Genomic DNA, 16,962 nt, shown 5'->3' with positions numbered 1-16,962 from the left:
ATTTGCATTTCCCTGATCATTAGTGACGTTGAGCATTTTTTCATATGTTTGTTGGCCATTTGTATGTCTTCTTTTGAGAATTGTCTATTCGTGTCCTCAGCCCAATTTTTGATGGGATTGTTTGGTTTTTTCCTACTGACTTGAGTTTGTTGTAGATTCTGGATATTAGTCCTTTGTCAGATGTGTAGATTGCAAAGATGTTCTCCCATTCCGTGGGTTGTCTGTTTGCTGACTGTTCCTTTTGCCATGCAAAAGCTCTTTAGTTTAATTGGGTCCCAGATATTTATTTTTGTTTTTATTGCATTTGCTTTTGGGTTCTTGGTCATGAAATCCTTGCCTAAACCAATGTGTAGAAGAGTTTTTCCAATGTTATCTTCTAGAATTTTTAGAATTTCAGGCCTTAGGTTTGAGTCCTTAATCTATCTAGAGTTGATTTTTGTGTAAGGTGAGAGATGCGGATCCAGTTTCATACTCCTACATGTGGTTAGCCAATTATCCTAGCACCATTCATTGAAAAGGGTGTCCTTTTCCCACCTTGTGTTTTTGTTTGCTTTGTCCAAGATCAGTTGGCTGTAAGTATTTGGGTTTATTTCTGGGTTCTTTATTCTGTTCCATTGGTCTATGTGCCTATTTTTATACCAGTACTACACTGTTTTGGTGACTATGGCTTTATAGTATAGTTTGAAATCAGGTAGTGTGATGCCTCCAGATTTGTTCTTTTTACTTAGTCTTGCTTTGGCTATGCAGGTTTTTGTTGTTCTATATGAATTTTAGAATTTTTTTTTCTAATTCTGTGAAGAATGATGATGTTTCTCTCTCATAGCTCTTAAGATTCTTTCCTTCATCTTAATTTTGGATAACCTGATGACAATGTGCCTAGGCAAAGATCTTTTTGTGATGAATTTTCCAGGTGTTCTTTGTGCTTCTAATATTTGGGTGTCTAGGTCTCTAGAAAGGCCAGGGGAGTTTTCCTCAATTATTCTCCTGAATATGTTTTCCAAGCTTTTAGAATTCTCTTCTTCCTCAAGAACACTGATTATTCTGAAGTTTGGTCATTTAACATAATCCCAGATTTCTTGGAGGCTTTGTTTATATTTTCTTATTCTTTTTTCTTTGTTTTTGTTGGATTGGGTTAATTCAAAGAACTTGTCTTCAAGCTCTGAATTTCTTCTACTTGTTCAATTCTATGGCTGAAACTCTGCCGAGCATTTCACATTTCTAAAAGTTTGTCCAAAGTTTCCTGAATTTTTTATTGTTTTTTCTTTAAACTAGCTATTTCCTTGAATATTTCTTCCTTCAATTCTGGTATCATTTTTTGGATTTCCTTGCATTGGGCTTAGCCTTTCTCTGGTCCCTCCCTGATTAGCTTAATAACTAACCTCCTGGATTCTTTTTCAGGTAATCAGGGATTTCTTCTTGGTTTGGATACATTGCTGGTGAACTAGTGTGACTTTGGGGAAGTGCTGAAGAGCCTTGTTTTGTCATATTACCAGGGTTGGTTTTCTGGTTCCTTCTCATTTGGGTAGTCTCTGTCAGAGGGAAGGTCTAGGGTTGAAGCCTGTTGTTCAGATTCTTTTTTCTCACGGGGTGTTCCCTTGATGTAGTACTCTCCCCCTTTTCCTATGGACATGACTTCCTGTGAGCCAAACTGCACTGATTGTTGTCTCTCTTCTGGGTCTAGCCACCCAGCAAGTCTACGCAGCTCCAGGCTAATACTGGGGGTTGTCTACACAGAGTCCTGTGATGTGAACTGTCTATGGGTCTCTCAGCCATGAATATCAGTGCCTGTTCCAGTGGAGTGGCGGGGTGCACTGGACCGAGTGAGGGTTCTTAGCTTTGGTTGTTTAATGCTCTATTTTCGTGCTGCTGGCCTCCTGCCAGGAGGTGGTCCATTCCAGAAAGCATCAGTTGTGGTAGTATTGGGAGGAACTGGTAGTGGGTGGGGCCCTAGAACTTCCAAGATTATATGCCCTCTGTCTTCTGCTACCAGGGTGGGTAGGGAAGGACCATCAAGGGGGAGTGGCGCTAGGCATGTCTGAGCTCAGACTCTGCTTAGGTGGGTCTTGCAGTGGCTGCTGTGGGGGATGAGAGCAAGATTCCCAGGTCAATAGAGTTGTGTACCTAGGATTATGGCTGCCTCTGCTGAGTCACGCAGGTTGTCAGGGAAGTGGGGGAAACCCAGCAATCACAGGCCTCACTCAGCTCCCACACAAACTGAAGGGCTGATCTCCCGCCCACCATGCCCCTGCAATAGTCCCAAGTCTGTTTCCAGGTGGAGGCTGTAACGGGTTTGAAAATTTGCCCCAGGCTACCATCTGCAAAAGAAAAGGGCTTGGTTCATACCCCACCTGTGGAATCTGCACAACAGATTTGCGTCCTTCCCTGAGTTCTGACCAGGAGGCGTCTCACCCCAACCAAATTGTTAAAAAGTTCAGTTAGACATTTCCCTCTCCCCATGGAGTTCCACCCCCTGCTCCTCTGGTCACCCTCCTGATGGATCCCCATGGTGCCAGGCAGGAATGGCCTGCTAGGAGATGCAGTAAGCCCCCAGGACCTCTCCACCACCTCCTCCACCCCTGTATTTCGCTCGGCTCTCCAAATTGACTCAACTCCAGGTAACCTCTCCCACAAAGAGGCCTTCAGTTTCTCCAGGGTGGGTGTGCGTTTGGGAGAGGAGGGTCTCCCTTTCCGAAGTCCACAGTTGGGACACTCACAGTATTTGGGGTATCTACCGGATCCTGCAGGAGCAGTCCACTTCCTCCAAAGGGTCTGTGGGTCCTCTTGGGATTGCTGGTTTGTTCTTGCAGTTGATCTGGAGCTGAAATTCACAATTGACAACACGAATCTTAATCTATGAAAGCATAATGTTAATGTCTTTACCTTTCTCAGAGCAACAAAAGAACCTCAGAACAATGAACTGTTCTTCTTTTTTGAAAGCTCTGTGCTGTATTACTTTGAATTAATCGTTTTCCAAGTCCCAGTTTTATACATTCAATCTTCATTTAGATGTACCCACATGTTTACCACTTTCTTTGCCCTTCATTCCTTCTTGTATCTTAGTCCAAATCTAGAAACATTTCCTTCTGCTTCAAATACATCCTGCAGAATTTTATTTAGTGGAGACAAACTCTATTTTTTGTTTACTTGTCTGAAAATGACTTTCTTTTACTATGAAATTAAGCTTTTTAAAAATCAACTTTACTGAGATATAATTTATATTTATTAAAATTCACAGTTTAAGTCCTTAGGTTGTTGGCCTCGACAAATGCATGCAACAAGTAATCATCACCTCTGTCTCCCAGGAAAGTTCTTTCGTTCCTTTATGCAGTCCGTCTTTATCTATACCTCTCAACCCGGGCAACCACTGATCTGATCTCTGCCATCATAGATTAATTGTGTAGGTTATAATATTTCAAATATACGAATCAACTTCTCTTTTCTATCCAGTCTCTTGTCACCAGCATGTTGTCTATAAGATTCACTCATGCTTTTGCCCATATCAATGTATTGTTCTTTTTATTGCTGAGTGGTATTCCATTGTATGGATGAACCACAGTTTGTTTACCAGTTCACTTATTGATGGTCATTTGGGTTGTTTCCAGTTTGAGATTATTATGAATAAGGCTGCTACACAATATTTCTATACAAGTCTTTTTATGAGCACATGATTTCATTTCTCTTGGTTAAGTATCCAGCAGTGGAAGTGCTGGGTCATATGTAAGTATATGTTGAATTTTGTAAGAAATTGCCAAACTGTTTTCCAAAATGATAGTACCATTTTACATTCACAAAACCAATGTATAAAAGTCCAATTGCTCCATATTCTCACCAGTGCTTGATTTTACCACTTTTTTTATATTTAAATTGTGCTAATGAGTAAAAACGGATACCTCATTGTTTTTATTTTAAATTTCTAATGACTAATTACATTAAACATATATTCATTTGTTTATTGGCCATTTTTATATTCTTCTGGATTGTCTATTCAAGTATTTTTTGCATTTTTAAATAGAATTATTTGTGTCCTTAATGTTACGTTGTTGGTGTTATTTAGATATAGATACAGTTTTTTGGTTAGGTTTTTTTGTGTTGTCAATATATTCCAACCAGTTCTTGCTTGCCTTTTGTTTTCCCTGTAGTGTTTTTTTAAGAACAGAAGGTTTTAGTTTTTATTAAGTCCATTTTATCAAATTTTTTATTTTATAGTTTGGTCTTTTTGTCTGTTATATAAGAAATCTTTGCCAAACTCAGGTTTACAAAAATTTTCTTTTCTTATATTTCTTCTGGAAGTTTTGTAGTTTTTGCCTACATTTAAGGTATATAATCAATTTTTAAATAATTTTTGTGTAGGAGGTAACATAAAAATTGAAATTTGATTTCTTTTCCACATAGATACCCAATTGTTCCAATACTACTTGTAAAAAGAATATTCTTTCCCCCCATTAAATTATATTGGTGTTTTTTTCTAAAATAAACTGACTAAATTGTGGGTTTACTTCTAAAGTATCTTCTCTGTGGTAGTGATCCTACATGTTCACCTTTATACCAACACTACACAATCTTATTGACTATAGCTTTAGAATAAGTCTTGAAATCAGATAATATTAAGTCCAACATAATTTGTTCATTCTTTTCAAAATTATTTTGACTACTCTAAGTCATTTGTATTACCATTTGAATTATAGAGTCACCTTTATTTGCCAGAAAAAAAAAAAAAGTCTGCTAGGGTTTTGATTATGATTAAATCTACAGATAATTTTTAGAAGAATTGGCAGTCTAAAATACTTAGGATTCTAGCCCATAAACATGATCTACCTCCTAATTTATTTACTTTTTTTTTTTTTTTTTTTGAGGCGGAGTCTCACTCTTGTCACCCAGGCTGGAATGCAATGGTGCGATCTTGGCTCACTGCAACCTCTGCCTCCCAGGTTTGAGCGATTCTCCTGCCTCAGCCTCCCAAGTAGCTGAGATTACAGGTGCCCACCACCACGCCCAGCTAATTTTTGTATTTTTAGTGGAGACAGGGTTTCACCATGTTGGCCAGGCTGGTCTCGAACTCTTAACTCAGGTGATCTACCTGCCTTGACTTCCCAAAGTGCTGGGATTACAGGCGTGAGCCACCGTGCCCGGTCTATTTAGGTCTTCTTTAATCTCTCTATAAAACATTTTGTAGTTCTATATTTTATTAAATATATTTCTAAATGTTTTGGATTCATTATGATATTTTTAATTTACATTATTTTTGTTAATATATGTAAACATATTTTGTATACTGATATATGCTAAAATCACACAAGATGTAAATGCCTTACTATTTTCTCCACAGAAAATTATGTCATCTGTGAGTAAAGACAGTTGTACTTTCCTTTCCAGTCTGTATGTCTTTTTCTTGCCTCACTGAAGTAGCTAAGTCCTCTAGTACAATAGTAAATAGAAGTGGTAAGAGCAAACATCTATGCCTTGTTCTCATTCTTTGGGGGTGTTTTCCCATTAAGTATAATGTTTACTGTGGGTTTATTATAGATGCTAATTATCAGGTTGAAGATATTTCCTTCTCTTCCTGGTTTGATGAAATTGATATTGGATCTTGTGAAATGATTTTTAATTAAATGATTTTATGGTTCTTGCCTATATTCTGTTAATATGGTTAAATCATGTTGATTTTTAAACATGAAATCAACTCTGTGTTACTGACAAAATAAATTTCTGTTCTTATAAATTACTTAGCCTTAGGTATTTCATTGTAGCAACACAAAACAGAATACACTGTTATTTTAATTTTTCACATGTATTAAAACTTGTTTCATGGCCCACCTGTGGTCTATCTTGATAAATGTTCATTGTGCACTGGAAAAGAATGAGTATTTTGTTGTTGGGTATAATTAACATTCTATAAATGTTAAGTAGATCAAGTTGGTTGACAGTGTTGTTTCAATTTCCTTTAGCCTTACTAATTTTCTCTATACTTTTTCAATAACTTATTGAGAAAAGGATGTTGGAGCCACTGACAATAGCTGTGGGTTTGTTGATTCCGCCATGTAATTCTATTCATTTTTGCTTCCCATATTAGGTGCAAAATATTATGGATTTTATTATGGATGAATTAATCCCTTTATTATTAAGAAATTACCCTCTTTACCCCTATTAAATTATTGACTCTGGATACTATTTTATTTGGGATAAATATAGCTGTCTCTAATTTATTTAGTGTGATCATGGTATATCTTTTTCTATTCATTTACTCTTAACCTACTCATTTCTTCATATTTTACAAAAGTGTTTTCGATTTGTTTCTTTGTCAGCATGATATAGTGTGGCCTTGTTATTTTATTTGATCTGAAAATTTCTGCCTTTTAATGGGGCATTGAGACCATTTACATTTATTATGGTTCTTAATATATTTGGGTTTAAAATCTATCATCTTGCCATTTATTTCTTGTTTATTCATAGTTCTTTTATTTCCTCTTTCCTATTTTTCTGCTTTATTTCAAGTTTAGTATTTTTTATAATTCAATGTTATCTTAGTCGTTGATTTATTATAATTCTTTGTTATATCATTTTAGTGGTTGCTTTAGAGTGTAGAATATACAGCTTTAACTCATTACAGTCTACCTTCAAGTCATAATGCTGCAAATATAAGAACCTTATAACAGTAAACTTCCATTTATTCTTACATGAATTTTGTACTACTGTTCCCATGCTGTTTACATGTTTACATGCTATACATCTCACACTACATTTTTTGTTTTTCTTTGAACAGTTAATTACATTGTAAAGAGATTTATATAACAAGAAAAATAGTCTTTATACTTGCTCATGGATTTACTATTTCTGGTGCTCTTTATTTCTTTGTGTCGATTTGGATTTCCATCAGGTATAATTTTTCTTTTGCTTGAAAAATTGCCTTTAACATTTCTTGAACTGTAGGTCTGTTGTTGAAGAATTATTTCAGCTTCTGTGTGACTGAAAAATTATTCAATTTTCCTTTGTTCTTGAAGATATTTTTGTTGAGTATAGAATTCTAGGTTGATTTTTTCTTTCAGAACTTTAAAAGTTTTGCTCCACTGTCTTCTGGTTTTCATCATTTTTGGTAGGAAGTCTGTGTAATTCTTATTTGTGTTCCTCTGGATATAACGTATCTTTTTAAATTTGGCTGTTTTTAAGAGTATCTCTTTATTACTTTTTAAAATAATTTTATTTTATATACCTTGGAGTAGTTTAACTCATATATCTTTTGCTTGAGATTCATTGAGCTTCTTTTTTTTTTTTTTTTTTTTTTTTTTTTTTTTTTTTTTTTTTTTTTTTTTTTTTTTTTTTTTTTTTTTTTTTTTTTTTTTTGAGATGGAGTCTCACCCAGTCACCCAAGAGTGCAATGGTGTGATCTCGGCTCCCTGCAACCTCCATCTCCCAGGTTCAAACAATTCTCCTGCCTCAGCCTCCCATGTAGCTGGGATTACAGGCGCCCACCACTACAACCAGCTAATTTTTGTCTTTTTAATAGAGACGGGCTTTCACCATGTTGGCCAGGCTGGTCTCGAACTCCTGACCTTGTGATCCACCTGCCTTGGCCTCCCAAAGTGCTGGGATTACAGGTGTCAGCCACTGCGCCTGGCCTCATTGAGCTTCTTGGATCTATTACTCTACCCTGCTAATTCTGGATACCTGGGTCTCTCTGAACTTATACCTCTGTCTCCTCAAGTCAGGAACCCCTGCCTGGTTGCTCAATTCTTGTGCTGTGGTCTGGAAACCCTTTCTAGTCAGTAAGCTGTAGCAATAATAAGGATTCCCTGGTTTGTTTCCACTCTCTCAGGGATCACCATCCTATCTGACTGATGTCCAATTTTTTTTAATTTCATGATTTTTTTCTGGTTTTTAAATTGTTTCATGTAGAAAAGTAAATCTAGTTCTCATTACTCCATCTTTGCTGAAAATCAGGAGCTAACTTTTATTGGACATCTACTATACACGAATTACTTTAAATTCATCATTTCATTCAATTCTATCAGAAAACCTATGATACAGATACTTTTAACCAATTTTACAAATAAAGAAACCAAGGGATAGGACAGGATTAATGACTAAAGTCACATATTCTATAAATGGCAGATTATTTGATTCCAGATGTGTTTTGACTTACAAAAGGATGTGACTCCACGTAAAACAGAGAGAATTATAGAAAACTACATGAATGTGCATTAAAAATCTATTCTGTAAAATTTTGTTTTAATCAAAACCACTTTACTGAACAGTTTGAATTACTTCTTTGTCTGGTGGTGGAAGCAAGGACATAATCTGAGAATGATAGTTTTACACTTCCAATTACTATCTTTGCTGATTTTCTTTCTTGTTCCTTAATGATATCCTGGGCAGATTCTACACATTCCTTGACATTTTGTTTAAAAAAAAAAAAATCCATTCTGCTTTGAAACTCCAATTTCACACTAATTTAAACCCCTCTTCACTGGAGTCCAGGAGGTTTGGAGATGGGAAAGGAGGATTATCTGCTGTATCATTCTTCCTTCTCCAACCCTTGGAGTGGAAAAGGCATGATCTTTTTGTATACTTCCTCTCCCTTGTCTTTTCAACACTAACCATTTTAAGGTCATGGGCTAGGAGAGAATAGAGGAGGCAGAGATCTTCCTATGTAACTGCCACATTTGTGATGCTAAGGCACGACTGGCATTTTCCTATCTATTCTTGTGTTCCCATGTTCCCATAGATAGATTTTCCTGTCTATTCTTCATGTTCTCATGTCCTCTGCTTTTGAGATGTGTGGTTTTATGAGGGAGTTCATCTTCACTCAGATCCCTTCTGTCTCTGCCTCCTTCTGGCCCTGCCTGTGATTCCATTTCCCCTCCGGATGAAGCACTGCCTTCCAAGAAGAGCAAAGTGATGACTATACCATGGTTTCCGCCACCTCATATAACCCCTCTGCTCCCTCTCATGGAGCCAGGTCCTCTCTGACATTCTCAGAGGGCTGAGAGTAACTAGGATGGCTTTGACCATCATTCTTTTCCTAGGCACTCCACACTAAGGCTCCTTCTTGCCCTTCAGTCATAGATTATTTCTGCAAGGCTTTCCTCTTCAGTTCCCTCTCAAAATGACATGCAGGAACCAAGCTTTTCTAAGAAATCCCTCACTATCATCAGCTATAGTGGCAACAAAGGGATGGAATGGGGACTGCTCTATTGTTCTGCAGTCAACAAGCCTCTAGCTGGGGGTACGATCTCAATCCCGGTCTCACTTTGTGTAGCATCTCATTCTCCCAGATAATTTTCTTGGAATCCCACCTCATTCATTTAAATTCTGGAGGTGAGAGAATTACCTCATGAGAAAGGATGGGAAAGGAACTGCCTCCCACTGCGAGAGTAGCATGTTCTTCCTCCCTGCTATCCCCCGTAATCTTCTTATAATTACTTATTTGCTGGGCAATGATTGTGGTTAGTAGGTCCTGTTTAGCTGCCTGCGTGTCAGTAAACTCTGGGGGGATTACCAGGCCCCAGTGTTGGCAGCTCTATTTAGACTGTGGCATATCAGTGCCTCTTATTTTCAGATGAAGCTCCAAGGCAACAGTAAAAATCCCACTCAATATCTTGTTATATAAACAATGGCTCTGCTCAGCCTTCTACTGTAGCTGTTCAAAATATGTGCACAACAGTTGATTTTAATTTTACTTTGCTTAGTGCTGCTTTCACCACTTTGAAAATCTTGATAAGCACCAAAGTGCTCTGAGCACATGGAGAGGCCTGGAGAAGGTCACTACGGTGTGCAATAATACAAAATAAATTAACTTGTCTCCGCACGAAGTGTGCACAGTCATGACAGAAAAAACAGGGTGCTTTCTTTTGAGGCTGACCTGGTTTTCAAGAAGTAGGAATGAAGGTTGGGGAAGGGAGGTATGGCAAAGAGAGAAAAAAAGAAAAGGAGGGAAAGGAGGAAAGGGTGGGGGAGAGAGAGATTGAGAACACAGACACTCCTTGCTTTCATTCCTGGCTCCCATGGACACAGCCCAGAAGGAGCGCTGTGGGCCCCTCTTGGGACAGGCTAGAAGCTGGCAGGCTTCTTTTACCCACAGAGCTATTTTGAGCTCTGGCCTCTCCAGCAGGGATGAGTGCCATGGCCCAAGGGGCTAGCATTCTTGACCAGGGGAGGTAGGGAGGGACGAAGAGAGCTTTCAAGTGTATTTAACATTCTCCTCACAGCCCTCTCCAACGGGTCTCCCTCTGTCCTTTCTCCAAACACCAGACTCCTAAGTTTACTGAAGAAAAATAAGCTCATTAATCCAAACTCAGCCTAACATAGCAAAAGAAACAAGACATAGTCTGATGGTGAAAACCCTGGATTTGGAGGTAAGTTCTACTGGCCCTGTTCTTTAACAAAAGTTTAGTCTATGCTTTAGACTCTAAAACAAGTACCTTAAAATGTATTTCTTTCCCGTGTCCTGACCTTTTCCTGCTTTTTAATGTTAAGCTTTTTTTCTGCATTATAATCACCAAAACTTTTGTTGACAGCAATCTGTTTATATCCTGAGCACATGTTGTGCTCTGAGCTCTGAGAAGAGTGTTAGAGAGACTCAAACGAGAGAAAAATGCGTCCCTATTTAGTGCTATTTAGAGGAGAAAGAAGCAGGTGTGGGCTTAGACATCAGGGTACATGGAGGAAGGAGAGCATCTAAAGTCTGAGAAGATGGGTGAGGATGAGAAGAGGAGCTTTTGCCCAATCTAAGCAGTTTCCCTGGTGTTGCCCAGACTACTCATCGTGGATGCTGTTCTACTTTGTAATCAGGATACCCCAATCTTCCGCTTTTCGAGAAAGCCCCTTGACGACACCATTACTCTTAGCTTTTAGCATAGCACCTGGCATACAGTAGGATTATAGGCTGAATGAACCTGCGCATATGTGAATTAATGAACTGGCAGGGTGCGGGAAGGAATGGCCACGTCCTAAGTTCCAAAATCCTCTCCAGACCTCTGAGCAGCCTCTTTGGGAGCCTTTAAGAACAGTAAAAGAGGCTTTTCTTATTGGGTGAATAATGCCTTACATATGTAGGCTGCCTTTTTTTCCCGAAGAGTTGTTCTTACCCATCTCACTTGATCTTCACACAAATCTGACTGGGAGCTGTGTTGGGGAGTCTATTGTATTGTATCACTATTTTATTGACAAGGAGGCTGAGGCTCAGAGGAATGACTACCCTCAATCCTTCTGTGTTACTCTGGAAACTCATTTAACAATAGTGTGATTTCATCTGACTAGGCACCTGTGGTTTCAGAAATACACAGCTTCAACCACTGATCTCTGATTAAAAGCTGGGGGTCAGTATCTCAGTCCTCCATTGATCAGGTTAGTTGTGATGCCTTATTGTCTCTAGACCATAAAGAAGATGGAGAGGCACATGGTCAGGGAACAATTGTATAAGCACTTTGATTTGGAGAGGAAGAATGCCAAGCAGGCTGAAGCCAGACTGGACCAAAGGCTGCAGAAACTGGAGGATATCTGCCTCTACCATGTGAAATTGCTGACCTGGGAGCAGAGGCAGCTCCAAAAAGAACTGCAGAAGTTGCAGCAAGGTAAGACTTTCAGGACTAGGGAGGAAGATGCCCCAGAGGCACAGCAGGGCAGTGGGCCCATCACTCTGCTGAGGCCCTTTCAGAGCCCTGAGTGCCAAGACAGCAAGAGCTTCTGATCAGAGCCTGGATTTTAGGCTGCCTAGCCTTCCTTGTCCCTCCCCCGTCAATTACATAGCTCCTCCCAGCAGCCTTCCCCGTAAGCCTTCTTGAGCTAACATTTCTCAGGCTTCCAGTCACTGCCATCATTCAAGTTAGCTCTTTCTTGCTTAAATCCTTTGTTTTCTTCTTTTAAATTTTATTTTTCATTTTGATTTTCTTTCATTATCTGGGCTGATTTGGTTTCACCCATTTTTTGATATCTGATCTTTCTCTTTTGGATCTAACAACAATTTATCGAGCAGTTACTAATGTGCAAGTCGCTGTCTTAGCCCACTTTATGAAAGTTAAAAAAGAAAGGAAAGAAAAAATGTCTCTGGAATTAGTACCTCAGCTTCCTCCAATGTCAAATAAAAGTATTTCCTACCTTATGAAGTTATTTGAGGATTCAGGGAGCACTTGGATGAAGTAAGCGCTATATAAGTGCACACTCTTATCAATTAAAAATTGTTACACAATTGAAACCCTTCTACTATTTTTGTTGAAAATGGTCACAGTTGTACAGTCTGTAGAAACTAGTTCTCCTTTGTTCATCATTAAAATAATTAGATTTTAATATTACTTAAAAATTCAGCACAGGAAAGAAATATCTTGGCTCTTGAAGACTACATCCTTTCTTACTGAAGGCAAGTGCCAGAACTCAGGAGTCTGAAATGGACAGAGCATGTTCAAGAGGAAGACCAGGTGCTATAAATGAACATAAAATATTTCAGGTCAACAGAGCTTATACATGACATAAATGCCAAGAGTAATAGCCAAATGTCTAGCCTGGGAATTCTTTCTAACCTCCAGCTTTGGGTTTGAAAGATACTCTGAGCAACTAACCGAACTCCTCTGCTTTCAATTTCCCTGTCTGCAATAAATGCTTAAACCAGCCTAGAATGAGAGCTCACATACTGGAAAAGGGTCTTAGAAGGCATTTGGTTGATTCCCACTCTTATTCAAAAAGGGCACTGAAGATCAGATGGCTACTCTCAGGAGGGTGTACAAAAGGCCAGGCCCTAGTAAGTGGCTGTCCTTGCTGAGTAGAGAGTTGGATTGGAAACAGTATGAATCAGGAGGTAGAAAACTTTGATTCAGGTGCTTCTGCCTCCATATCCTTTGGGAAGTCATATTCTCTCTAAGCCTCAGACTTCTTGACAGTAAAATCAGGGATACAGGAAGGAAGCAATATGTATTAAGTCTCAATATTTCTTAGGCACTGTGCTAGGCAATAGTTTTCCATGATTCATTTAAATGAAATTGTTATTGAGATTCAATTCTATGCCAGTGAGTAGATTATTTAAGATGCATGTTGCCAGTCCTTTGAGTCAGCAGGTTAGAAATTAGGCTTAAAAATCCACATTTTTAACTGAGATGATACTAAGGCAGATTATTCTGGGACAGGTGTTTTTCAGACCAGACTTTGCAAAACAGCTACTCAGGTAGAGTCCGGAATGCAAATATGAAAAACCGTGGTCTCTGCCCTCAAGGTACTCATATTTACATTGGAGAGTAGTTCCGCTTATAAAAAATGATTATCAAAACTGCTAATTGAGTTCTTCACAAAGTAGGGCAGGAACATAAAAAGGTTCCTGTGTCTATCAAAGGGCTTTAGCTAAGATTTCCCAAAAGACACAGTATGTGAGCAGAATCTTAGAGGAGGAGGAGAATAGGGAAAGGGTGGGAAGTTTGTCAGGAGGACATATGGAATGGGGCCACTCCCGGCAAAAGGAAGAGTATGTACAAAGGCACATAAGTGAGCACTGCTTGCCTCAAATAGCTCAGTACTGCAGGCACGTGACATGGAAGTGGGGAAGAGGAGAACGTGTAGGTGCAGTTTTCAGAGACAACGCAAAATAGCCAATGTCTCCAATCCAATCCAATCATGAATGACTTCACAGGTCTTGCAAAAGAGTTGAGAGTTCACCCTGTAGGGTTTGAGACTGGTGAAAATTACATGCTCAAATGTTAAAAAGATCATTCTGGGTGCAAAGTTTAAGGTAAAACAGACCTCAGGCTATAGTCAGAGTAGACCTGATAGAATTACAAAGTTCAGGCCATGGTTTCAAGGCCTAAACTAGGGCATTGGTCAGGTGAAGCAAATGAGAAGACGAGCATCTCAAGATATTTAGAAAGTAGAATTGTTGGAGCTTTAAGACTAAATATATGTCCAAGGGTAAAGAAAACCAGAATCTAAAGTATATTGCCTGGCACAAAGTAGGTGCTCAAATGTGCTTGTCAAATCTGGTAACTGGGTGGGTAGAAGTACCATACCTTCACAGAGAGAACATTGGAGAAATATCAAGTTTCAAAGAAAGGATATGTTCATTTCTCAACCTATTGTCCCCGTAGGTCTAAACTTCAGAAGACAGACCTTGCTGGGAGAAGTAGCTCAAAATCCCTCAGTTTATATGGAATAGGTGAAGTTCTTACATGTCTGAGACCCCCACAAAAGACCCCAAGGAGAAAACAAAGGATGAGCGGCTCACAAAGAACTCTTCCTTGTTCTGATCGCTTCATAAAGAAGCGATCATATGAAAGAGTATTAGGAGTTCATTGTGAATTCTAGGTTCCCTATCTGGTCATATTCCCTCTGCTTGGTGCCTATTAACCGAACTGTAGATTTAAAGAATTCTCTCCCATGAGCAAAACTAGTCCAAGACTTTCAACTCTAAATGACCAGTTCATGAGATGTCTTAAAAACTAATTGAGTTCTCCATAGCAGCTATGTCTGCAAGATGCTAAACCATCAACTCAACAAGTGAAAAGTCCACTTAGTCATGGCTGGCAGTTGCAAACTCACAGTTGGGTAGGAGGTCACATAATTGCGGTGAAGGAGACAATCCACTCACACCCAGTCATTTTGCTTTTGAAAACATTGTGCTTGCCAAGTAAAATGTTCAAAGGAAACCTCCACGGGTTTAGCCAGTTTAAACCTCTGATCTTGGTGTTTCTAAATCCTCTTTAACATATACTAGGTAAACACTGGAAAACTGCTTTAAATTTTTCCGTTTCCATCTATCACACCAGATGAACCTAATGTGTAATATACACCAAGGTTTATACGCATTGGTTTTCTGAAAGCCCAGTTTACAGAATTCTTTTTCTTCTTCTTATGTTGGTTTTCTAGGGCTGCCGTAACAAAGAACTACAAACTGGGTGCCTTAAACGACAAAAATGTATTGCCTTACAGTTCTAGAGTCTGGAGATTCAAAATCAATATGTCAGACATGTTGGTTCCTTCTGAAAACTGTGAGGGAAGGCTCTGTTGCAGGCCTCTCTCCTTGGTTTATAGATGGCTGTCTTCTCCCTGTGTCTCTTAGTGCTCTCCCTGTATGTGTCTGTGTGTTCTAAGTTCCTTTCCTTATAAGGACACCAGTAATATAGGATTAGGACCCACCCTAATGACCGCATTTTAATTTTGTTATCTCTGTAAGATCTTATCTCCAAATAAGGTCCCAGTCTGAGGTACTGGGGGTTAGGACTTGAAAGTAAAAAATTTAAAGACACAATCCAACTCATAACACTTCTTAATTAACTCAAGCAAAAACCATGAAGAAAAAGTTCTCCTCTTATTTGGGGAATGGAATTCAGAAGAGACCAGAAGATGTTCTCATGTTCTCACCACAGGGAGGGCAGCAGCACAGAGCCCCACAGGCTAAGAAAATGAGGTAAGAACTTGATTACTAAACTCATGGGTATGACATTAAGTCTCTCTTCCCAACTGACCTCTTTAAACTGTTTTCCTGAAGAAATGCTCCCTTCCCCTTCTTAAGTGAGACATTTTCCCTACATTGTTACCATTCAATTTCACCTGCCACCCCATTCCCACCTATATTACCTTGGCTGATACTGAAGAGGACCACATTCTAGTAAGTTGAAAGATCTAAAGAAGAGCCTCTTTATTGGTTTTCAGAGATCTTTCTTTTATCTCCTTTCTCAGAGCATTGGCAACCCGTATGACCCAAGACACATACAAAAGCAAGTCCCAGCTGCCTCCTTCACATGATCCTGGCCTCAAAGACTCCATGAAGAGCAAAGAACAGCTACTCTCTCAAAATAACAGAACTGCCTGCTTCACGAAAGAGCAACCACAAGCCCAAGAGAAAGATTCTGTGAATCCACCTAAGGACGTAGACTCCAGCAAGGGCATCTCTGTTCTATGCCAAAATCAAGAGGTTTCCACCAACACCATAGAACAAGGTCCTAGTTCCAGCCCAGCTCGTAATAGTGGAACGGCACATGCTGATAAGACCAGATCAAAAGATGTTGCTGTAAAGCCAGATGGGAACATTGGAAAACAAATTCCTCCAAATCACACGGAATGTGCAGGAAGCTTCGAAGGCGAGTTCACGAAGCCAGCCTTCTTAGAGTTGCTTTCAAAGGCCAGAAATGTGCATTATCTCCGGCACAGGGTCCCCCCTGAGTCTGAGAGGTTGCTTAGCATTGGGGAGGTATTTGGGCATGGGGAATCCCTGGAAGGCAGGCGAGGAGTGTGAAAATAGAGCGCCTTCTAAGTTTCTTCCTCTCTAACCATTTAACATAGCCTGATAATAACATATTCCATTATTGCTAAGGAAATGTGCTCCTCAAATGGCTATATTAAGCAATACAGAGAAAAACAAATAAACATAATTGAGTTACAATTTTATTTTAAACTTCCTATTATTTTCCGGGAATATAATATTTCTTGAATGAACGATGCTAATATATGAAAAAGGAGGGGAGGAATGAATCTTCTGAAAGTGCTTTTTAAGGGATGGGTTTATGATGTCATCAACAATATGAATATATATTGATGACTGGACTTGGGAAAACAGTGAGTCTTGCTTTCAGGGACTTCCGGTTTCTTCTAGGAGATTCTCATGGTGCCACCTGCTGGCAAAACGGCGTAGCTATTCTCTTTTTTTAGTTTGATACACAGTGGTGGTAGGAATAGGAATGCGATTGTAAACATGTACTGTAACATGGTCTGCAAAGAAAACCCGCTCTTTAACCACACCCATGTGCTTTCTTTGGAAGCCGTTTCCTTCTTTCCTTTATTTACAGATAGCTCCATTTTAGTTTTCACCTTCCCACTTTCAACCTGCTCCTATCAAATTTTTTGAATCCTATTGAAAGAATAATGGACAATCTTTTCCGTCTCGTATCTTTGAGAATCAAAGGATTTAAAAAACTTTTAATCATCTCCCAACATGCTGTCAAATGCACAGCAGACTCTATCAAAACGATTTCACTGTAAAATGAGAGGTACTAA

General features: G+C 39.0%; 1 protein-coding gene across 1 annotated transcript; it reads left to right on the top strand.

Annotated features, from left to right (window-relative positions):
- The first annotated feature begins 2,451 nt into the window (after nt 1-2,451).
- On the top strand, nt 2,452-16,705 carry LOC105534194 (chromosome unknown open reading frame, human C1orf110). Its single transcript, XM_011972878.1, has 4 exons — nt 2,452-2,615; nt 11,369-11,567; nt 15,250-15,376; nt 15,649-16,705. Exons 2-4 carry the CDS (start codon nt 11,381-11,383, stop codon nt 16,202-16,204), a joined length of 870 nt encoding a protein of 289 aa, XP_011828268.1. The 5' UTR covers nt 2,452-2,615; nt 11,369-11,380; the 3' UTR covers nt 16,205-16,705.
- The last annotated feature ends 257 nt before the right edge of the window (nt 16,706-16,962 follow it).

Source organism: Mandrillus leucophaeus, unplaced genomic scaffold (genome assembly GCF_000951045.1).
Source record: "Mandrillus leucophaeus isolate KB7577 unplaced genomic scaffold, Mleu.le_1.0 Scaffold1312, whole genome shotgun sequence".
NCBI lineage: Eukaryota > Metazoa > Chordata > Mammalia > Primates > Cercopithecidae > Mandrillus > Mandrillus leucophaeus.
Note: the sequence above shows the minus strand (reverse complement) of the source record. Positions and strands in the feature narration are given on the sequence as shown.